Source organism: Neopsephotus bourkii, unplaced genomic scaffold, assembly GCF_033783945.1.
Source record: "Neopsephotus bourkii isolate Nb327-2 ecotype Australia unplaced genomic scaffold, CSIRO-AGI_Nbou_v1 NB_1600, whole genome shotgun sequence".
Lineage (NCBI taxonomy): Eukaryota > Metazoa > Chordata > Aves > Psittaciformes > Psittacidae > Neopsephotus > Neopsephotus bourkii.
The window spans coordinates 1,171,369-1,195,208 of NW_026902076.1; the positions used below are offsets into that span (position 1 = coordinate 1,171,369).

Genomic DNA, 23,840 nt, shown 5'->3' on the forward strand with positions numbered 1-23,840 from the left:
TATATGCTAGATAAGAAAGTGGCTAGTGTGCTCAGGGTCCATTTAACTACATCTTGTAAGGCATTGGGCCAAATGATTTCAGGGCATCTCAAAGTTTCTTAAAACACACCTGGATATGAGTCTTCTCATGGATCAGGTTCATGGAAAGTTTTGCTGAGGTTTACAGATCGCTTGTGTAAATCTCATTGGAGTCATTGTGGTTTTGGCATGGAATCAGAGAATATTGAACCTGAACCCTGTGGTTTGTTTTTAGACTATGAGTCACACACATGGTGGGTGGAAAGTGGTACAACTCACTTGATACCAACGGTTTGCACCACATGAGGGGCTGAAATTGATTGCAATTATTCATACCTGAACACAGCACAAAACCAATGTCACAGTGAATATGTCAGCATGAAATGAGAAAATTAACTATCCCAAAGAGAGAAATTATCACCTTTCTTCTCTTATTGTTTATATACATCCTACATTTTAAACCACCAATTTGCCTCCATGTATCCAGTTTCCCTCTTGCAGTTCCATCAGGGTCTTGATGACACCTGTCATTAAGACAGATGAGCTTGGTAGACAGCCCAAACATGAGCGGCCTAGAGGATGCCTGCGGGCAGTCTACAGATGTCCTAGAAATGGCTGTGTGGCTGTGTAAATCTGAGTCAGGAAATATGTCAGACAAGCCTGTTTCCTGGCCTTGCACCCTAAGGTCACTGTAAAAGCAGTCATTATCAAGAACGATTCAGTAATAATAGTTAGGCCAATACCTTTACTAATACCAGCTAAAAATAAAAATTCTGTCTTTACTGCAAATTAAACAATTCTGGGTCCAGGGCACTGGAAGAGGGTTGCCTGTACTGTTAAATTGTTAGAATGGTCTTCAGTGCATTTAAAGCCTGGATCAACTGGCATGATCCCAAGCAATTCCTGGGCACATCTGGGATTTAACATATGACACAGATCTTTTCTAAGAAGTAGCTTGAATGTGGCCACCCGATTTTAGAGGCTGTGGGAATTAGACCCTATTTTGCAGGCTACATAGTATAAATAGGTATCGAGAGTGCCATGTAGTGTCAAGGCCAGCATATGCCCTGCTATTATTCTGTCTGCTAGAAGCTACCATGGTGCTACTTCTGGCTGAGGAAGATTTAACCTACGGGTTGCTGCAGACTGGGAAGATCACTGGGGAAAGAAACATTGCATATGTGCCCTCCTGTCTTTCTCCAAGACTGTCCACTGCCAAAGATGACTTGATTTGACCCAGAATGGTTAGTCTTGCCACATCTTGTGTGTCTTGCTCCAAACTCTACACAAACATAGAAGAAAAATGAGGTACTTACCCCAAGGAGTTTCTAATAACTAATCCCTTACAGTCTCCAATTAGTGGTGCCTGAGAAAGCATTCCTTCACTCCCCTGATTAACTTGTACAGTAATTGTCTGATCCCTCAAGGAAGCTTGGTTTCATACAGTGTTCATTCTGCAATGTTCTTACTTGTAGCGTCTAAGGAAAAGAGTTTTTCTGGTCATCTACTCTGCCTTTCTTCATAACAGACTCAATCAGATTCGCGCATTAAGTGTAACAACTTACGGGCAGCCTTGAGTGCGCCTAAGCAAAAATACATCTAAGTTTTGACCTGACTCCAACAAATATAAAACTAGCCACATCCCTTGGAAAACTGTACTGATGGTTGACAAATCCCATTTGAGAAGCTTATGATAACTGTGACCAGTAGCCATAAACTATGTACACTATTTGCCATAACACAATGTGGTTTCAAACACCATACAAGGAGTAGTATTGGATTTTAAGGAAGAGTTTGGTTTTGGTTTTGTTTTAATTTAAGACAGCCAGTAAAATGAAGGTCTCATGATTCACGAGTAAGTGCAGAGATAGGACATCTGTGACTAGACATACAGTCATGTTGCTGGGTTCCTGTGACTTAAAGAAGTCTCAATGACTGTCCAGCTGGTGGGCCCTGGATAATTGCCATTAGTAAGGGAAATCCTCTCGCTGTGCAGTTGCTGTCGTGCAATCCTACACGTCATTTCTTACAGTTTGTCTGTGAGGATTTCTGGCCTTTCCATGATCTCTGTCTGCCTCTTTGCCCCTAGGGGAATTCTTCCCTCTCCCAGAGGCAGGCAGAAGGGATCTGCGCATAGGTATGTTCAGTGACTCAGATCATGGAGAATGAAAAGCCACTAAGTTGTATAAGTATTTCCCAGAACAGAAGTGAAAGTCCATCTGATGGTGAAGATAACCTACAAATTTTACTCTACCTTTTTTTATCATGATAACTGCGCTTAGTAGCACAACTCATTCTTCTTTTGTGTAGAACTGATGTCCCTAGTAAAAACTAAGAAAGCTGTAATTTTCAACTGTCTCATTAGCCAACTGATCTTCAGATGTAAACTCCCATGTCTTACTTTTACTAATATTTAAATATCTTGAGTACTTTAAATAGATGAAAACTTGGGCCTAGGTTAATTTTAGGTCTAGTCTGAGCCAGTCTTCTGATCTTCTATAGTTACCGAATAGAGACCAGCAGGCAATATGACACACACACACCCATCCTAAATGCCTAATGAGCTGATCAAATTTAGATAAATTAAATCCAGACTTGTCTATCTTTAAGTGCACAAAATTGCACAAAGTTTCACTGGCAAGTTAATGATATGTCAGTGTTACCTTAAATAACAGATTTCTCTCTATTTGGGCATTATTTACACTTATTTTTCTGGAAAAGAATAACTAGTGGCTTGACCTGAAAAAAACTACATGATCTACAGTTTTCACTTGCTGAAAATTTAACTGATTTTTCTAAGCTGAAATTAAATTTCTTTTCAATCCCATGGTCATCTTATTAGCTACTGGTTTTGTAAATCTAAAATCAGTTTTAGATTTGAAAACTGACAACACAAGTCATGTTTAGTTTGGGAAGAAGAGCTCTTGGCCCTGCTGAAATCAGTGCCCAAATACTTAAACACCTCACTGTTTGTGGGGATGCAAGTGAGGTTGAACTGAGAGTGGGGACGCAAAGCATGTGATGAAGGTATTGATTGTCTCCTGATGAGACCTACCTAACTATCACTTAAACTGTCAGCAAAGATGTTAGCATGCAAAACTGAGTAGGTGCCATCAACTTCAAATACTCCACAGTGACCGCTTCTGGTCAGTTAGTACCAGTGTCATTCTAGCTGTGTCTTGCTACATATTGGCACGTTGGAATGAAATATGACTCTGAGAGAACAGAAAACAGGGTGACCATTACTGCAGAGCTCAAAAATGTAAAAAATAACTGCATATACATTTATATGGAAAGAAGGATGAAGGTTGAATACTGACAATAGTACATCTTAGTACATATCTCAGATAAAATATTGGTGCTTAAAATGAATAGAAGGAAAATTGTGGGAAAGTAATTTAAGAATCACAAGGAGAACATTGAGACTGCGTTAGAAAGCAGAAGGCAAAACTTTCCATTAGAGAAATGAGTGAAAAGTCTCAAAAATGTAAGAACTGAAGAGGAAGCCACTACCACTAGCCAAGATTATTATCTCCATGTGGACTGAACAGGAGTCCAAGTCTTGAAAACTGGAGCGATCAGTAACAAAATAAAATACTTATCCATAATTTATAACACATCTTTGTAGCAGGATTAGGGTTGGCTTTTGTTTTGTTTTTTTCTTAATTTGAGTTGGATGCATATGTAGTAGTAAAACAAGCAGTGCCAGACTCTTTTCTTCAGAATAGAGGTCAACTGAAATAGCCTGGTTGCTCAAACACAGACTGGCCAAATCCAATCTACTTACAGTGAATACTCCCTGGCCCTAAATCTAAACTGTTGGGACACTGTTCTGGGCCAAGACCAAACCAGGGAAGATGCTAAGAATTTCACACGATGAAGAAGAGAAGGATGAGGTCCTGCTGTAACATGTTTTTAGTAGAACAGTTGTAGCTGTGGTACACAGCAAACTTGCAAATAAATGGATAGAAACTTAATGAAAAAAATAATCTAACTGATTCTGAAGCCATCTAGACACCTTTCTTTGATCAGCTCCAAGTTCATTGGACTGTCAGCTTAGTCCCAACAGCTATATGGGGGCTTACCCACTTTAGTCACTTATGGAAACATTTAGACACTGACATGCAGGTAGCTGAATCTGAAATTAATCCAGCTCCATATATCCACAGTCATTTAGATAGTTACTTGGAAAGTACCTGTCTGAAGTACCTATTTCTTTCCATTGACTGCCGAAATAGCCTAGGGCATGGAATTGTCTTGCCTATTACCATGCAGTTGCCTGCAAGTGAGCCTTTTCTTTTTTACTCTGTTACTAGGAGAAACACAGGCTCTAGACACACTTAGAAAAGACAAATCCCTCAATAAGGTAACCAGCTTGCTTATCTTGGACTTAGCCAACTGACTTTTAGGTCAAAAAGTTTGGGGAGATGAATTATCTATTTGTTTTTCCTAGGCCATGCTTGGGTTGCCCACAGCTAAGTTTTCTTTCCTGTTCCTGGGTCCCTTTTCATAAACCCTCAGTTTCTCAGCAAGATTGCAGTTTCATTTGACCTGCATATGTGGAGTGGCAAAATCCTTTCCCTGATATTTCATCTCATCTCTTACTGCAGTCAGCTTGACACTCTTTTAGCTTCTGGACCAGTAGGGCTGGGAAAGCTTAAGCAGCAGGATGTTCAAAAAGGACTTTTTCCTTGGATCCTTCAGCTGAGAACAGGAAGCTCTTTCCAGAGTGGTAGGCAAATAGAAAGCACTGTGATGACATGTTGCCTCCACCAGGAAAGGTAGCTCCAGGCACCATTATCCCCTCCCTCTCTCCTTAATAGCTGCACACTCTTGTCCCTTTTCCAGGTCAAAATTATCTGGGCTAAATACACTCCTCCACACTCTTTCCCCTCCTGGATAGTGGGTCATTTGAACCCAAGTCACGTCAGTCATCTGCTTCAGAATGTGACACCACAAATGGCTGTAATGTTACCACTGAGGAGCTGGCACACAGTACTGTAAAGGTGGAAAAAGTGGCAAGGAGCAGGGTAACTGCTCTGCTCAGCTGCATTGCCAGGGACAAGTCAGGCTAACATGTGAGACCTCTTCAGAAGAAATAGAAATACAAATTAGTCTGCATCACAAGGAGATGGAGAAGAAATAAGGAGAATCTTAGTTTTGTCAGGAAATTAGTTTGGGAGCAGAAGAACAAAGGAGTTGTCATGCCCTGAATTTATTGTAAGTCAATCCTAATCGGCACATTCACCAAGTCATCAGTACAGATGTATCTCCTGATCCCACTCGTACCTTAATTACTTATGCATTTATTACTTATATTACCATAATGCTGACGCTGCCACATCATGAGCAGGACCCTATTCTGCTAGGACCTATGCAACTGCAAGATGCCACCAAAGGGCCATGTTATTCTGTTGAATTCCAGTTGTTAGGTATAGCCTCTGTTGGGACATTCCTCCTAGGAGAGGGTGGGAAACCCCATTATTAGACATTTATTTGAGGTTTTATACCCAGCTGCAAAACATTGAGCTTCTGGACTTCTGTCAGAAGTTGCATGCCATTGACCTAAAACAGTATCTGATGTATGAAGTTCTTGAATGGTTGAACAAGATTCTTCTACATCATCCCTTCATGTAATTAAAGGGGAAGTAAGTACACAAGCCCAAAGGATTAAGATGATGTGGATAAAGCACTGGCCCCATGAGCTAAAGCATTGGCATCATAGGGAATGCAAACATTGATGTGATAATACCTGTTAGAATAACTGACCAGCACCAGGTATCAGAGATACTTGCCTTCTTCCCATCAACAGTGTAGAGCTTCTTCACTGGGAACTGCAGGATCTCAGAAATCTCATCCAGGAGTGTTTTGAAACTCCTGGCATTTCTGCGGTTCAAGATGATTGATCGACGAAAACCACTTTCTCCATTTTTAACTAGTGTGATCTTCTTTGGTATTCTGGGGCCATGCTGAGTGAAAGGTGTGGAATAATCTTCAAACTTGCCCTCCTGAGCTGCTCTTCTCAAGGTACTGGAGGGACGACCGCTTCGTGGAGGGCCTGGCCTGTGTCCCCCAGAAGTAATGCTAATAGGCTTGACATATTTCTTGTCGGAGCAAAGGTAACATCCTCCATCCTCTAGCTGGTCCAGCTCACTGATGCAATGTATTCCCCGTGGGGTGGTGATGGTCCGTACCCCAAATGGCAGTGGGACCCGATGAGAGAGGTCATCCATGAGTGCATTGAAGCTCTTGAAACTTCGCTGGTTGATGGCCATCTTGACTCCTGCAAACTGAGGATCTCCACTCTTGAAGAAGGTTATTTTTTTGGCTGGAAGTACCTTGGTGACAGTGCTTGTCCGAGCCACAGAGGTAAGGGGCTGCTCATAGTTGTAGGAGCTGGTGGTTGACAGGTAGTCAGCAGGTATCTGAGTCATCCCTCTTGCTTAATGGTAGCTACAAGAGAAAATAAATAGAGTAGTGTTTGTTTGAGTCATGCAACATTTGTTTTCCTCACAACAGTTTTACCGTCTATGCTTGATCACAATCAGATTGTACTGACACGGAGTTATGAGCTCATTGGTCCTCACAGTTAAACCATACTTGTTCTGCAGATGCCAGTGCAAATTCAGTGCAAATTAACAGCCTCTGAGACACAAAAAGAATGAGTCAGACCCCATGAGAAACCCACAAAACCTGATATTTGTATATTGTTGTCAGTTTTGTATCTTCCTTGCTTATATTTTTGAGGTTTTCTCTGAAACTATCAGAGCCAGTGATTATTTCAGTTTTATTTTTGCAAGAAGAGCACCAATACTCTTATGCAACCCTTTAACCCCATGAAGTGGTGCAGAACAAAACCCTATTGAGTTGGTTCATTTAGTGACTGCAAATTGTACACAACTAGTCCTGAGCGTACCAAGGGGCAGAATAGCCTGGTTTCAGAACAGCTGGGCATGGTCATGCCATAGTGCTCTCAGGTAAGGTCTGAATGAAAATCCATGGCAGCTATGCAAACAGATAACAGTAAGAAATATCACAAGACCTCTACAGAAAAAAAAACTACAAAGGTTGATTCTGCTAAACAATGGAATATTTGAAATCAGCCCAGTAAGGACAAACCTGAGGAGAGCAATCTGCACACTTTGTGTCAGAGCAGATGGATCCTTCACTTTAAAAGCTAAGCTGACTTTGATGTTTAAGTCTGGTGGTTGAACCTGACCTTTTGGTGCCCAAGTATTTTTAATGTCTTTGCTATGGTGGAGACAAGTGAAGAAGAAACTGGACTACTCTTTCTTACTTGCCCTTATCAAATGCATTGTCTTGGAAGTCAACCACTAAAAAATTCAGACCGTGAATTGAATGAAAATACAATGCCAAAAAGGAAGACATGTTGGTTTTGACAGGGTCAAAAAAAACCCATCGCTACTATTTAAAACCCACTAAAATATTGGCTGCAATGAGTATGACAGATGTCTATTCCATTAGTATGAGCAATTACTCCACAGTTCACTTTGAGTTGATTATTTAAACTTAAATGGAGACTCTCAAAAATGGCATTTAGAGATGTCATCTTCTGATTAGAAGTTACTGCTCACAGATAGGCAGCAAACTGCTTGAATTAGTAAGGAGTACCATAGCTTTTCTTGTACCTCGCAGAAGACGGTTCTGGCTACAAACACCCACATTCAAATTACTTTCAAATTATGTTCGTAGTTGATAGCAGTTTTTTATGGCAACTTCAAAAAAGTCTCTCACAATAAAAAAATTAGTTTAATGTTCACAAATGAGTTAGAAAACAATAAATGTATTTCTAATAGCAAGTTTCCTTCAGTTTGCTCCTTGCACCAGCTGAATAAAGTTCTAGTTTCAAGAAAACTGTCATGCTACTCACAAATTATTCTTTGAAGGACCAGTTTGGTGACCACTGTAATTCATGGGAGTTTTGTCACTGATCACAGAGGGGCAGCATTCAAAATCTGTAAATGTTGATTTTATCCACATTTTAAAACTAAACCATCATTTTCACATTGTGCTACTCTCAAGTGAAATATTTGTGCGCTTTGTATGACAGCAAATTCACTCCTGCAATAAATGGAAGTTTAAGCTCAGCTAGTTGAGAAAACACATTAAGCACAATTTGAAAGATTATTATTTTGACAAATGTCTGCTTTTTTATATCCATGCACACTGACAAAGATTTCAATATGATTTATTCTCTTCATGTACATATTTCACCAAGAGATTATTCACTTATTTATTTCCCAGGTAAAGGTCAATCCATCAGCCTATCTTCCAGGAAAAAACATACCTAATTTCTCTATTTTTCAACAGCTTTCAGAAAGGTAGCTTTAGCTTTTTCTCCATGAGTCCCACATTATAGCTTTCAGATATCAGCAGCATAATTTCCAAACAAATCCATTATCCAAATTGTAGTCCCTGGACAAATGGTGGTCTACAATATATTGGCTGCATTCCCAGAAATCTAACTGCTTCCCAAAGATTTATTCTATTTTTTTTTTTCAAGTTTTTAAATCATACTGTAAGAAGTAAAGAAAAAAAAAAAAACAGCACAAATTGTATCATATGTTCCCAATACTAATTTTCTTTAGGAATAATTTTACAAGATTGTTAAGGGATCAGCAGTGTAAAGGAATATTGCCCCTTAAGTCTTTGGTGATAGAGTTGGTTACCCACCCAGGCCTAGATGGTCTGTCTTCTTTTAAGAAGTAGTACATACGTGAAAAGCAAGCTTTCCACACAAACCTTGCATGAAATGGAAACAGTTCCTTCACGGAGAAGTTTTGTATTGTCCATTTGAAGTTTCAGAATGGTAAAGGGATTCTATACCATACTGGCAAGGCAACAAAAATGGTTATCTTGCCCAAATACATCTTTTTATAGTGTATAGATACAGTGTATAGATACAGATATTTACAAGAGAAGTCTCAATGCATATTTTCATACTTACATTGAAATACTTCATGTCTCTTGCTCAAGATGATTTTTTCTTATAGAATATCCAAGAAATTAAAAATAAATGAACAAAACAACTAAACAAACCCAACAGAGCCAACCAACAACCTCTAGGGTCTAATGGACTGGACAGAGCAGGGAAATGCATTGCCAAGTTACATGCTGTCAGTCAAACTGTCCTCAAAATGACTGACCACAGCTTGCAGGGTTAATCAGGACTGTGTTGCTAAGGATAGAAAGAAAAGCTACCTAAGCTGCTGAAGAAGGCTCTCAAATCCACTGGAGCTTTAGGAACAGTTTGCCCAATCCTTCTCTTGCTTGTGTCTACGTAACACAGGTATAAATCTGACTCAGTGACACTCCTCTGAAACCATACCAGTATAAGTGAGAACACAGTCAAGGCCAAAGAGGTAACATTTTCCTCTTGCATAAAAGCCTGCTGAGATCTGGAAAACTTTCTAGAGCCACCCTACTCATGAACTCACCCACTCAGCAACAATACTTTGGAATCAGATTTACCTTTGGGGAAACTCCAGGGAAATTGATGGAGCTAAAGTAAAGATAATGGTAGTCCTTGAGGATTTCTGTACATGTTTGTTACTTCTCAGCTGGTTGATAGTCACTTAGTTGGGGTACAGATTCATAACAATTTTCCAGTGAAATACGGTCTTAATAGTAAAATCTGGCGAGTCCTAATTTGCAATCAGGATGGTAAAATACTGGAACAAGTTGCATAGAGAGATTGAGCTGCACCATCCCTGAAGACATTTAAGGCCAGGCTGTATGTGGTTCTGAACAGCCTGATCTAGTGGAAGATGTCCCTGGCCATAGCAGGGGGTTTGGAATAGATGACCTTTGAAGGTCCCTTCCAACCCAAACTATCCTATGATTCTAAGATCATGGCAGATGTCAGAGTCTTGGATGAAATAAGAACAGCCAAGCAACATAAGAGTGACAAATAACATGCATGTGGTTGAGCATTCATTAGGTGAACCCTTAGCCAATACATCTGCAGCACACATCAGCCTTTACCTTCTGTCCCTCACACTACGGTTGTTATCTCCAAGGGGGTTTTTTGCAGCCTTCTCTCTGCTGGGGACAAAAAAGGAAAGAAATCCAGGTACCACTCTGGAAAGTGCCTGAGCTGAGGCAGGAGAGATGGTAACGAACTTGACTCAATGAACTGAAAACAAAGTCTATTGGTCTAACCCTATTGGTTATAGATGAGAATGCTTTCATGAGGAGCATCCAAACTTGACTTAGATACTATAAATTACTCAGGGTCTACCCTGTCCAGCAGCAAGAGTTCCAGTAGTTAATCCCACTTAGTGCTAAACACCTCTACTTTTTTCCTAGCCTGAATATGCCTAGTGACAATTTTTGTATGGTTTTTGTTAATAAATTAGTTTGCAGACTTTTACTGGAAGTTTCTCTTACCAACGAATAATTGTAGCTTCCATTTTTACAAAGTCATTTCTTGCAGACAGAAGAAAAAATTACAGGTCAACATTAACATTTGGAATGGAGCTGGTTGAAAAATCCAGGTGTGTGTTACAGAGAAATCATGAACAAGACTATTTCATTTGAAAATTTTCCCAGAAAAGGTGTGAGTTTCTAGCAAGAAAGAAGAATCATTGTTTTGTATGATCTAATCATTTTTCTCTAAAAAGGCTCATTTTAATTTGTTCTGTGCCCTTTTTGAGAAAGAAAAATATATTTTAAAATGTCAAAGTGATCTTGTTAACAAAGGGTATTTATGGTCTGACCAAGACAAAGTATTGTATGGAAAATTACCAAAGTAGTGATGTTTGATTCATAGAAGAGAAAAGCATTGAATTTGAAGGCAGTGAACCCATTTACCTGTGATTATTTAAGAATTTTCTGGAAACAAACAAAAAAAAAAGGTAAATTATATTTTTTTTCCTTCAATTTATTTGTAACTTAAAATTACTTGAAAAGGATTATCGAATTCTGTGTAGGACTTGAAAGATACTGGCATACTGGAGTGAGTCCAGCAAAGGGCAACAAGATGATAGGTCAAAATAGGAGCATATGATGTGCAGGGGAGGATGACAGCACTGGAATCATTGATCATGGAGAAGAGATTTGGAGTCATCCATATCATTGTCTAGGACATGGTATAGGCATGGTATAAAAAGAGACAGACTCTTCCCGGAAGTGTATAGTAAAGCATTAAGATGTGGCAGATACAAGTGGCAGCATTCAGAATACCATTTAGGTATTAGAGAAAATTCTTCATAATGGTGATCAAAGACTGGGATCTAAGAGGTGGAGGAATATCCAACCCTGGAGATATTAAAAACTCAGCTGAGCATCCTCATCTACTGGGCACTGCTGTGTGTGGTTGGACCGGAGAATCTCCAAAGCCCCTTCCAGCCTAGTTTATTCTGCTATTTAGCAAAGGTTGTTTGCACTCTCCTTGGCTCAGGCTCATGTGGTAATTAAGATCTAGCGAAGTGCCAGTTTAATATGATCCATCCTCCATAGCAATTTGAGCTGTTTCATCATCAGAGAAGTTTTCTGTGATCTGTTAGAATACTACACCTTTAACTACTTGAACATTAGTTCTTCCCCTGTGTAATTACTGGATTTTATTTAAAGAAAATTAAATACTAATTTATAAGTGTGAGGCAGATCTTAGTAGGTGAGGGATTTTTGTGATTGTTTCTGGGCCTTTGAAGGGATGTGGTGGGGGCTTTGTTTTGGGTTTTTTTTTTAATTAAAAAACAAAACAAAACAATATTGTACTGTTTTTAATTTATTTGGGTCCATATCAGTTTGAAACAAGTCAATCTTCAAAGCACAGCAGTCCAAGTTGCGTTTCCAGCTACATCATTTAATGCAAAGGATTATGTTGCACTTAACATAGGTAACCAAGGAGCCCAGCTTTCTACAGGATAAGAATTAGTCTCACGGATCAGATTCACCTGCAACAAATCTCCCTCCTTTTCTAGATGACCTTTTCAGCCATCAACCATGAGTCGCAAAGAAAGAAAACCCTTTGAATTTGCCAAAAAAATTAGATGGTTTTCTTCCAATGTTCCTGGCTTTTAAAAGCATTTATTCTGTAGACAATACCTCTACAACAGTCTTCATGGACTTACTTATGAACTTGAGTCCCTTCAATGTGAAGTAAAATACAGTTGAAAAATATTATTAGTTTGCCAAGACTCACACTCACCATGCAAATAAGAGGTGCATTTATGAAGGTGAAGACCAAAGCTCATGATATCATAAGCAGTTCAGAGAATAAGGACTGAGTCATAAAGATCTGGTTACAGGATCAGGACCTCAGACCAGACAGACCTTGCCCAGCTTGGGTCCTCTATACTGAGGCTTCATTCAGAAACCTGGGTTATGAAATGTACTTTCTGCTTAGGATGAAACATAAGGATAGTTGTACATGAGTACAACATAATAAAATAAGACGATGGACAACACATGGAGAATGTGCTAGGTTCTCTTGGTGGGCAATAAGATACAGGGACATGGTGGTTCCCATTTGTTGTTTCTTCCACTATGTATCCCATCAATCATTTCTCAGAGCTCCTCAATACAGTCATACTGTGAGAGCTCCCCTGAGATGCTGCTCATCAGTCCAATGTGAAATTAAAGCAATCTTCCACTGAAAGGAGAAGCCCTAATACAGAGAACTGATTATCTTTTGCTAAAGAAATGTAGGATTTCTCTTTCCTAAAATGAAACCGAGGGCTTAAGAAACCAGAGGCAGAGAGGCCAGTTCTGCCACATACTGTTCAACACCCAGCTATGGTCTGTCAAAGTAACAACTCTGTGACACAGTCCTTATTACAGCATCTTTGCAACAGGTTCCAACAGCAACAGTTCCACCTGGGTGTTTCAGACTGCATACAGTTCAGTAATACCCCTAGAAGCTGTAGACAAGGGTTTTGTTTTGGAGAGTATTTCTACTGCCATAGTCAGGCACTTCCTAAGGGTATAGCTGTTTTAAATATCCAGGGGTTTAAGTAACCTGCACTGCCCTTTACTCACATTTCTGGCAAGATTGGGGAAAATAACTTTGCATTTTCGTTTGATGTGAGCTTGAAGTTTTATATTCAAGCTGATTCATATGTTTGTGCCAGGAAACTGATAAAGAGTTGTATTATTTGTCACATCAGGTGGAGAAGACAGCATGGCAAGATTGGAGCAGCTTGCCAAATTCAAACCTGGAATTGACACAACTGACTATGTGAAAGGAACAAGATCACAAGAACATACATGTATCACAAGGATTAAGCATGGGTTGAGCAGGATGTTAGCAGTCGTTTTGCCTTCTCAGGAAGGCTGTCTGGTATGCAAGTCTCTTGGTTAATGTGATCACAGCCACACAAGGTGTCTACTTCATCTGTCATTTCAGGACTACTTCCATCTTCAAAGAGGATATAGACAACCAGTTGAGATTTCCAAGACTGGTTAACTCATATACAACCAACTCCTGTTAACAATCTAAGCTTTGCTTCCTCATCTTCCTGTATGCAAAGGGGAATCAAGAAAGAGGCTGAGCAAAGCTGATTATGTGAGTAGTCAGCTGTCAGTAACAAAACAGCTGACTACGGTGAGCAGCTGAAGAACTAGGGATATGCACAAAAACTAGGACAAGGCATGCCTAAAATGTGTCACCCTGAAGTCAGTTACTGAGAGAGAAACTAAGAAAGTCACCACAAGCTTTAAAGAGGTTTCAATCTATAGCTGGTTCTGGACTTGACAGCTAAAGGCTATATGTCAATAAGAGAAATTCACTGGAGATTCCAGCAACAGCAGGCATTGGAAATTTTTTTTCCAGCTTCCATGACACCCACTCCAATCCTTCTTCCTCAGGACAGTGCCCAACTCTGTAAACATACAGGCACATATGTCCCAAGTTCAGCGTAGGGCTACCCATATGTGCAGCAAAACAACCACTTGGATCCCACTGTTGTCATTCACCATAAGGCACAAGTTAATTTCCTCTACACCACTATCACTTCCAATTCTCCCTTTGCAACAAATCTTTACTTGGTATTATTAAACCTTTTATATGTGACCTCTGTTCCTTCCAAATGATTATCAATTTTAATTTTCATTAGTACATTTTTACACTCTTTAGAAATTATTTCAAAATACATTAAATCCAGTCAGATCACTCCACATTTCAATAAGCATAGTCATTCTTTCTCACTTTTTCAATATATTTATAACTGAATCTGAAGACAGCTTTTATTCATCCAAAAATGTATCTTCTAAAATGCTTTTAAATAATTTTCCAAGCCAAATTAAACACTTTTAAATCTGATAAACAGTAGAAGCAGTCAAGTTTCTCTGGCATCCTGTATTTATTTGGCCTTTTGACTACAATTCTTGTGCCATACAGCTGTGCACTTATTTCTGCCTTAACATTTGTTCTATTATATTAGAAGACACAATGTCTCACCTAGAGTGACTCTCCCCTTTTGGCTTTGGGTATTAGGGAAAAAAACCCAGGGATATTATCCCAGTCCTTTCTCCTTTATTCATCCCATTTAGCATCAGCTGCATTTGGGAAATGATACACTTGGTTTCTCAATTCATTCCCTAAAGTCCAACAGGTCAACAAGATCAGCACAGCTGATATGTGCCTTCCAATTTTTTTTCAGGGATTCCTCCACTTGTTCTTTATCAATTACATTTTTCTTTACAGTGACTTCCTTCCTCACTTTAAATCCTGTCCAAGCTCCTCTCATATAGTTTTCTTCTTTAAGAGAGATTTTTTTTTTAAAAGCATTCAATAACTCAGCCAATTTTGAATCATTGTCCTCCTTTTTTATTTACTAATGATCTGCTTTTTCCGCTACTTTTGCTCTACCCCCAAGATTTACATCCTTTCAATTTTATTTATTCTTGATTTTAATTCATGTCAGCAGAACTTTGACCTCTCATCAAGGGTAACATTGCTAATATTGGTACCCCAGCCAAAGTCTAAATTTGGTGATTTCTGCAACTTTTGCTTGCCTACGCTTTTAGCACAATAAAATGTTCTTTCTTTTCTCCTTCTATTGAATCTCAGTGCCAGATTCTCAGATCAGATGAGCCAGCAGGACTCACTCACTGGAGCTTGTAAGATCTCTTGGGATTGGTGCTTGTTGAACACCTGCTCTTTTGGGGCATTGAGCAGGAGCAGAAAGGACAATGCTTTCTCTTTGCTGCCAGCTGTGTGACAATGGTGGGTATTTCCTACATGCACACTCCTTCCCAGATGTGTTGGGGCCATTCTGGAAGAACAAACTGTTCTGGTGGGGTAGTACGGTCAGGTGGCTCCACAACTGCTTAACGTTAAGAAGGGTCAGAGAGATTAGATGCAGGAAGGAGCAAGGACAAGAATCATCCAATGGCTGGGCACTGTGGGACAAATATATTGTACCAGCATAGGATATTTCAGCTTGATGTGGATGTCTGTAATGTCTCTACTTGAGACAATCACTCTAGCCTTCCTTCAGCATTGCCAGAAAGATATGATGTCTTTTAGGCTGTGCTCATCTCATCCTGAACTGGATGTCTCAGATTAAATCTATCTTAAGCTCAACATGACCAGTCAGTGTGCACTGCAGCCCAGGAACTAACAGTGTCCTGGGCTGCATCACCAGCAACATGACCAGCAGGTCGAGGGAGGGGATTCTTCCCATCTGCTCTGGTCTGGTGAGAGCCCCCCCCCCTGCAGTCCTGCATCCAGCTCTGGGGCCCCAACATAAGAAGAACGTGGAGCATTGGAATGAGTTCAGATGAAGGCACAAAGATGGTCTGAGGGCTGGAGTGCTTCTGTCACGAAGACAGGCTGAGAGAGCTGGGCTTGTTCAGCCTGAAGAGAAGGCTCTGGGAAGACCTTAGAGCCTTCCAGTACCTAAAGGGGTTAATAAGAAAGGTGGTCTTCTTTGTAAGAGACTGGCCAACGTCTGATGCCTCCCTCCACACCCTTTCTGAATGCCCTGGTAATTCTTCATCATCCTCATGCTCTCTCCTTTTGACATCGTGTTCCCTGTGATGTCATCTGGTGACATCATTCTCCACATTCATGGTAGCAGGTGTAGGTTTCCACTGCTGGGTCTCCCCTACCCTTCCTCTGAGCTATATCCCAGATGTGGATCTGCCAACACTTTTATCGCGGTTAAAAAAACACCTCCTTATCTTTCATCACAAACCTTTCCCTCCCCCTTCCCTCCTTGCTGTGAATAACCTGCGCTTGTATAACACTCAAATTCACAATCTCTGTGTCGTGTTCAACACCTACATCTCCTTCACACCAGATACTCTCATCTGGATTGTTGCCAAATCTTACAGTTTCATGGCTGTAACCTCTCCAAAATCTCCTGCCATCCTTTCCTGCTAAAACACCTATCAATTTCTGAGCTAGCTTATCTCAACCTTTATAAACTTAACCAGCTTTCACAATATTATGCAAGGTCTATTAAAAACCCTGCCTATAAGGTTCTTCCTTTCTGCAATCTGGTGGTTTCCCTCTGTTTTTCCACATTTTTGTATTTGCCCTCGCCACCCTCAAAAGCTCTGAAGATCTTCACCGTCTCCTTTCTTGCTCCTACCTCTCCTGAAATTGCCAAGGCTGGCCAGTTCAGCTCACACCTCACAATTCACAGAGCAGAAAGTGTTCAGGTACTGTGGCAAAAGATGATATGTGAAAGCACAGGGAGACATGTAGTCCTTCTTGTTGCTGTGCACCTCCCTTCCTTGGCCTCATACCCATCCTAACACACATCTTCTAAAGCCTGTAGGAGTTAAGGCAGAGCTCATACAACACCACAGTCATTACCTGGTCCTTCATCATCACCATATCCCAGCCTCCATCTGATCCTGACCTGGATTCAGATGTGAATGCTGCCCTATTTGTCCTGTCTCTCACTCAGGCAGATGTGATAAGAAATAGCAAGATTATTTATTAAGAGGCTTTGCATGCCTTTGAAGAAGCTTAAAGTGGTAATGTGTTGAAATGGGTAAATGAATCCCCAACAAGAAGAGAGTAGCTCTGGAAAAGTACTGCAAAATATACTGAAGATTATTGGTGCCGATTTTTTTTTCCCCATGGGTTGGCAAAGTGCCACATGTTTTTTACTTCAGTGTTCACTTTGCCTGAACTTTAATGGCTAGGGCATCTGCCAAATGTGCTTATGGGCTTGCTGAGCTGTTCATGGAGGGCAAGTCAGAACTACCTCCCTGCAAGACCTCATGGCCAGATCTCAGTGACAGGAGATTGGCTTGTGTAGTCAAGAAACAAAGATGACACTAGGTGACTAAGGCTGGTCAGCTAATGCACAAATAATGAAATATGAAGACACCAAGTCACTAAGCAAAAGAAACCTGTGAGCAGCTTGTATAAACTTTGATGAGGCAGTGAATGTTCCCTCAAGTAGGACAAAAAATGTTCCACTAAACTTATTATTTATTGAACTGACAGTAGTTAAGGAGTAGAGCTGGCACAATGTGGCTCTGGGACGTGCATCAGATCTGTCAAATAAACAGATATCATTTCTACAGATTTATTGCTCCTTTGGATTCTAGCAGTGCTCCAAAGCTGCTGCTGAGGTGGCTGACAGTAAACGCACATGTTGGGACATCCACATCACCAGCCAGCACTGGCCCAGGCTTGCTGTCAGGAGCAGACTTGCCCACCACCATGCTATGATTACGCACATGCTCACGAAGAGGTCACCTCTGCTCTCCGGATGCTGTAATGCAAGCCAAACTCCTGGCTGGGCAACATCCTGGTGGTCCTGCATATGCCATCGGCAGATATCCAAGGTTGGGTGCTTCCAAGCACATTGTGGATGCTGAGACCCAACCAGAGCCCATCACAGAGTGGGTAGAAAGCAGGCAGCTTTGGAAGCCTGCAGTGCTTAGGCTTTCTCTCCATTTCAGTTGTATTTTCACAAACATAAGCGATACTCACAGTTCCCAGAGCATCAGACAGAACAGACAGATAATGGTCAAAAGGGAAACTGAGGTACTGACAGGTCAAGTGACTTGCCCACTAACACTGATTCGGCTACAGGAACAGCACTAGGAACACCACCTTTGTCTCTTTGGTCCTGATACAGTCCATTTATGCTACCTTGTTAAAGCAAAAACAAACAAACAAACAAACAAAAAGATAAAAAGAAAGAGTTCAAGCCAATTTCTGACAAAAGTGCATTGTTTCTGGGTGAGCTGCTCTGAACCAAGCATGGAAGGACTTGCATCACCATCTCGGTAGCCCACCTTTCCTGCTAAGCCTTTAAGTACACACAGGACTCTTCTCACGCAATCCAGGGCACCAACAACAGTGAAAACACCTAAGAAAATAAGGCAACAAGCTTCCATGCCCTGCAGGAGGAGGAAGACTGAGGGTAACATTGGACAGCCACAAGCCTGCAGGATGATGACAATTTTGAGAGGTTTTAGAGAAAAGCAACAAAATGATTGAGGGTTGGTTAGATGAAGGAGGGAGGAAAAAAAAATACTGAAAGCACTAAATATACGTTGCTTGGCCAAGTAATGCCTCGGGGAAAATAAAAGAGCTGGCAGTCAGGATGAAGCTGAGAGCCAAGGAAGAAGTAGGATCTCCATTGTTAAGAGCTCTCAGCCCTTGTAAGTGAACAATGAGGAATGACTGTGTGCTGCAAGCCAGGAGATAAGTTAGGATGAGGGGAAGCTGATGAGTATAGGCACTACATAAATAGATGAAATCAAGTCTTTTCTGAACCAGCATTTCTGCCACCAGCTGCTCCTGGGTCTTGATTTTCTCCTGTGTTTTTCATTCACTGCATGGTTAAATGTTAAGGCACTAATTCTTCCTAGGCATACAGAGGAATCACTTAATGTAGAGCAAGAGGTTATAAATAGACGTGATGGGACAAAACTGAAAAAAGGGCAAGTGAGGTCATTTAGATGGGAATAACCTTAAATAAAGTAGTAGAAACCCCTTCTCACAGGTTATTTAAAACCAGACTGGGGAAAAAAGAAAACTGGTTTCTGTATTCAAGGAAGAGTAGAATCTGGGGGAAAAATTGCACTGTGAAGGGAAGAGATGAAGAGTTCCATTGTTCATCTCTCCAAACTGATATTTTAACATGTTAAAACCACTTAGGCTCTATAAGCAACATTTTACGCTTGAATGTGCAGCTGGTCTGTCCTTTACATTAATGGATTAAAAGTAACAAATTAATAACAACAACAATCGACAAGGATGAAATTCACCTCCTGGCCAATGGTGCATGTTTATCCAAGGAACGATAAGAATACAGCCATGATTTACAAGGAGATTAATTAAAGAACAGGGGGAAATTAAAAAAAGCCAACAACTATTAAAGCTCCAAAAGCAAGCAAAGGAAGAAGAAAGGGGTGGACAAGGGAATAAACAAGCAAAAAAACAAGCAAGAGATAGAAACATTATTTTGTGCCCTCAGTTGCAGTAAGGAGCAATCTGGGGGAGTAGAAGATAAATACCAATCGACCACCATCAGAACGAATAATTCATAGTCATTATAGACAGACCAAGAACCTACTGTATTTTCAGACCTTACAAGAGGAGTCACAGAGATGCAGAAATTCCCAGATCAGGAGTATGGCCACCAGGCAATATTTTTCCATAACAGACAGATGAAACCAGGTAGTTTTTGAGCAAGAGGCAACTGGGTATTTCCAGGCTCTTCTCTGCAAAGGCTCAATAAGCTGCTGACCTATCTTGACCTATGCTTTACCTCCTGGTAAATTTATATCAGTCCTCTTTTTCCCTTCCATGTTAATTCAGTCCCTGCAGATATGCCATGCTGATATTATGAGTTCCCTAGCATGATGTATAAAAAACATAAATGAAAAGGCAGGAGCTACAGGATGAAATTCAGTGCTCCGTACTATTCAAGGGGTCAGATTTGATGACCCTTATGTCATCAACTATATGAACCTCTCTTCAGCCCAAGAAATGAATTCATTTTTTAATAGTAATTCGCCGAAGAACTGTCAAGGGTTAATGACCTGAAGCATGTATTTGCCAAAAAACACAAGCTCCCCCCTTTTAGCCTGTACTTAGAGAGACAGAGGGGTTGCCAACAAAAGAAATAAAGAAAAAAGAAAACAAATAAACAAGCAAACAGAAAAGAGAGGGCCTTGTGGGCAATTTAGATCTTACAGAGAAAATCAGAGCAGAAATTCTGGCTTAGACTCCAACTGGGATTGTGGTGAAAGTCACAGTCTCTCCCATCAGGGACCAGCATTGGTGCAAGACTGCAGCCAGCCTGGCTCTCTGCCTGGGCAGTGCTGCTTAAAATGGCCACGAGTCCCCTCCCTGTACACAGGAGCCTATATCTTCTTATGGGCTTGATCCACTCAATCTTCTGCTGACCCTAAATAACAGCAGAGACTTTAAGTGGCTGCAGGGAGCTGTATTAGGAAAACTGGGATCCAGCTCTGGTCAGAAAAGAGACCTGTTCATTTGGGAAATTCCTCAGTAAGGATGGACCCAGAGCCCACTGCAAAGCCACCCAGGAAAACACAGAAGCAGCTTTTAGAAATCTTCCAGGGATAACACCTGCATTGCTCAACAGAGCCAAACATAGCCACCAGCTACGGCTTGATCACGTCGGCAACCTTCCTCCATAAGTATAACTCTTATCTCCATGAACACTTATTTCTCCTGCCTGAACATCAGCCACATCTGACTTTCCTAGTGAGAAACAAAGACGTAAAAAAAGGAAAACAGAGCTACTGAAAAAAAGGCAATCAATATTAACATCAGACCTCCTGCTGCTACTTGTTCTCCATTGCTCCAGTATCTCCCTTGTTGCTCTTCTTGCCTGTATTGATTCACAAGTGAATAGAGGGACAGACAGCAAATTCAACTCACCACAGCAAAAGTAATCCAGGTACATAGCTTTGCTCAAGTCAATAATCCATCCCAGGTCAGGCCTCCCTTGAGCACTCACAGCTGAGATCAAAAGCCAGGCAGCGAAATCTCCCTTCTTTATTTTTCTCAACCCTGCAAATGAAAGATGGAACTCTTCTGGTCACTGCCTGCACAGGGGAATGGTCCCCACCTTCCTTCCTAAATCTTTACATCTCTCCTCTTCTTGCAGCTTTCCCCACCACCGTGTGCTCCCATGCTCAACCACTTCTCCAGATAAAAGAAGCAAATGTACTCTTCTGCCCAGGGTAGCCACTTGGAATGGGATTAAGATGAGCAGCTTACAGCTGGGCACCATCTGCAGTGACGATAATTAACTAATGAGGTTTTAAAGTACTTTTTTTCTTTGTTCCTCATACAGATTTGATGACTGAGGAATTTGCATCACTGTGTGGATTGTGCTCTCTGCTGACTGACAAGCCTGACGCAGTGTCTCCTTCTGTACATAGTACACCTGCATTTAAGTCACGAGCTTGAAAGGCTGGCTCCTGGTGTCAGAGCCTTTCTTGCCTTTTCTGATCACAAAGCCCATGTTTTAAGTCTCCAGCCTGTGATAGGCAGTAAATAAATCAGATTAAATGATTGCAAAAGTCCCTCCCAGCCTGGAAAAAAACCTCATGAATAGCAAACATAAAAACTCAGACTCCAGGAGAAAGTTTCATATATTCCATCACGGCATGTTAAAGGGCACTGTAAAGGATAACAAATGACAAAAATCACAACCCCAGAGAGGCAAAGGGAAACCTTATTCCTCATTCACCAGTGGGAAAAGAGGCATCTTCAAATTCTGGTATTTCTTCTACAGTTGGGCCAGGTGCAGACTCCAAATGTCCTAATGCTTAGCACAATACCTTCAATGCTTCCTTTCCAAAAGACTCTCATGTTTTCTTATACAAAAACATTGCCTGGCCTGTAAAGCTGATGTGCTCTGCAGTCCCTGTTAATGATCATTCACCCAAAACCTCTCCAGATTACACTGAGGCTCCATCCCCACTTCCTCATCTCGGCTTTCTTTGGGTTGGACCAAAAGCATGCAGAGATGATGGTGCACAGCTGAGTATCACCTCAGCCTTGTATGGTGACACAGGATGGGTGGAAGATACCTGACAGAACACAGGTGACAACACCATAGACCCTGTGAGACAGCGGTCTACACTCCTATGCTCCTTGGGGTACAATTCCTCACATGCTATAGCTGATGTAAAAACAGTCATCTGACTCACCCTCAAGAGTACCTCATTCTCTCCAGGGAATGAATGAAGTCTGAGATGTTAGTTCAGATACTGAGCCCTACCTCACAGGCATCTAGAGTTAATATGAGTGCCCATCATATAAGTGGATAAGCACTTTCCAAACTTTTTCTGTATCCTAGAGTAAATACACTAGCTAACTGCAGTACTGAATAACTGTTATCAAATAGCTGCTACTATTCTTTTGGTGGTGACAGGGAATCTTAATCACAAATAGTGAAAGACACCACTGGGCCCTCTGCTTTAGAATGAGCTGCTCCATTTTTCAGGCTCTATTGACCATGTCTCATCTAGAAAGAGCAACATCATATGCAAAACACATACATAAAGTTCAATTCCTGAGTTTATACAAAGAACCCCATCCTTACACCCCTTGAGCTATGGGGTGAATAAATAAGTAGCCCGTGCAATTACTACCTACCTGCAGGTGCTTCTCTTTCTTCTGCATCAGTGAAACAGGGAGGGACCTCAACCAGCTCTGAATTACCCTTGCAAGCGACTATTGCCCCACTGATGACAGACCAGAGGCTGCTTGCAATGTATTATTCAATAGTTGTAACCAGAGCAGATTCTAATTCTGCATGATTTCCTCAATGCTCCAAAAGACAAGGTCACAAGAACAGTGGTATAAAAATATTTTCCTTTTGTGTGTCTCCTGTTTCCTTCCTCGCCCCGTCCCATCTAAAAGTTAAACCCCATTTGCAGGGCTGTTCAAACCATAGCTGAAAACCAGGCTGCCTTCTGACATGTGAGGACTCCACATGTTGCAGGCTGTAACTTCAGGCAGGTGTCATGTTAAATCTCTAGAGGGATTGATTGCTGCTTATCATCCGAAGGAGGGGAATCTCCCCAGCTTTGACCTCTGCAATGGCTTCGTAAGTTAAAGCCACACATGATCAGGTTGACCTTATGCTGCAGTTGTTGACTTTTGAGTTGGTTTCTTGTTTTTCAAAAAGATTATGTATACAGTTGCTCAGAGTGGGATTTCCGGCACTTTTCTCCTCTGAGAATCCTCTGTCTTAATAATTAATTATTATCACTAATTGTATTTTGGCAGCCTCCCTGGCCTTTTTTACCCATAAATATCCATGCAACTTCAAGGCATTAATGAAAATAAACTCACCTGCAGAGGTGGCAGAGGAGATTTTTATTAAGTGTTAAGGGAGAATGCAGGGGGAGAAAGGCATTTTTGGAAAATGTGTTAGGTTTGAGAAAACTCCTGCTGGGAATGTTTCTCAAATTCAGGGCTAAACCTTAGTGAAATCTACATGGGACAGAAAACACCCAGGGTGGAAATCTATTAACCCAGATTCAAGCCTTTTTGCTATGTTAAAAATCACACTGAAGGTCCCAGCTCCACACCCCAGTGCCTATCCTAACCCTATTTCCTCTCCAAATAGAGAGTTGTATAAGGTCTTGAGCACAAGAAGAAGCTGTGATGCTCACCTACCTTGAGAGTGAGAGAAAAGCAGATGAACTCTCAGGTTGGCTGTGACACAGCAGCAGGTTATGCAACAAAGCCAGGGATCTCCTTTTTTAATTCCCCTTCCCCCATTAATAAACATCTCCTACCTCTCAGTGAGTAATATAACAGAAGATGGGAGAAATTTGCTGATTGACAGATAGAACCTAAGCCATTTGACTCCCCTAAAGTCTTC

At 41.0% G+C, this 23,840-nt stretch overlaps 1 protein-coding gene across 1 annotated transcript in view; it reads right to left on the reverse strand.

Moving 5' to 3' along the window:
- The window catches only part of RP1L1 (RP1 like 1), a gene marked incomplete at its 3' end in the record, with an annotated part of 39,095 nt that extends 17,555 nt beyond the window's left edge, over window positions 1–21,540 (reverse strand). Inside the window, exons 1-2 of the mRNA XM_061372146.1 lie at window positions 20,876–21,540; window positions 5,814–6,471 (exon numbers count right to left, since the gene is read on the reverse strand). Of these exons, the coding sequence (XP_061228130.1) occupies window positions 5,814–6,452 (639 nt within the window). The remainder of the gene's footprint in view (window positions 1–5,813; window positions 6,472–20,875) is intronic.
- Window positions 21,541–23,840: the final 2,300 nt, after the last annotated feature.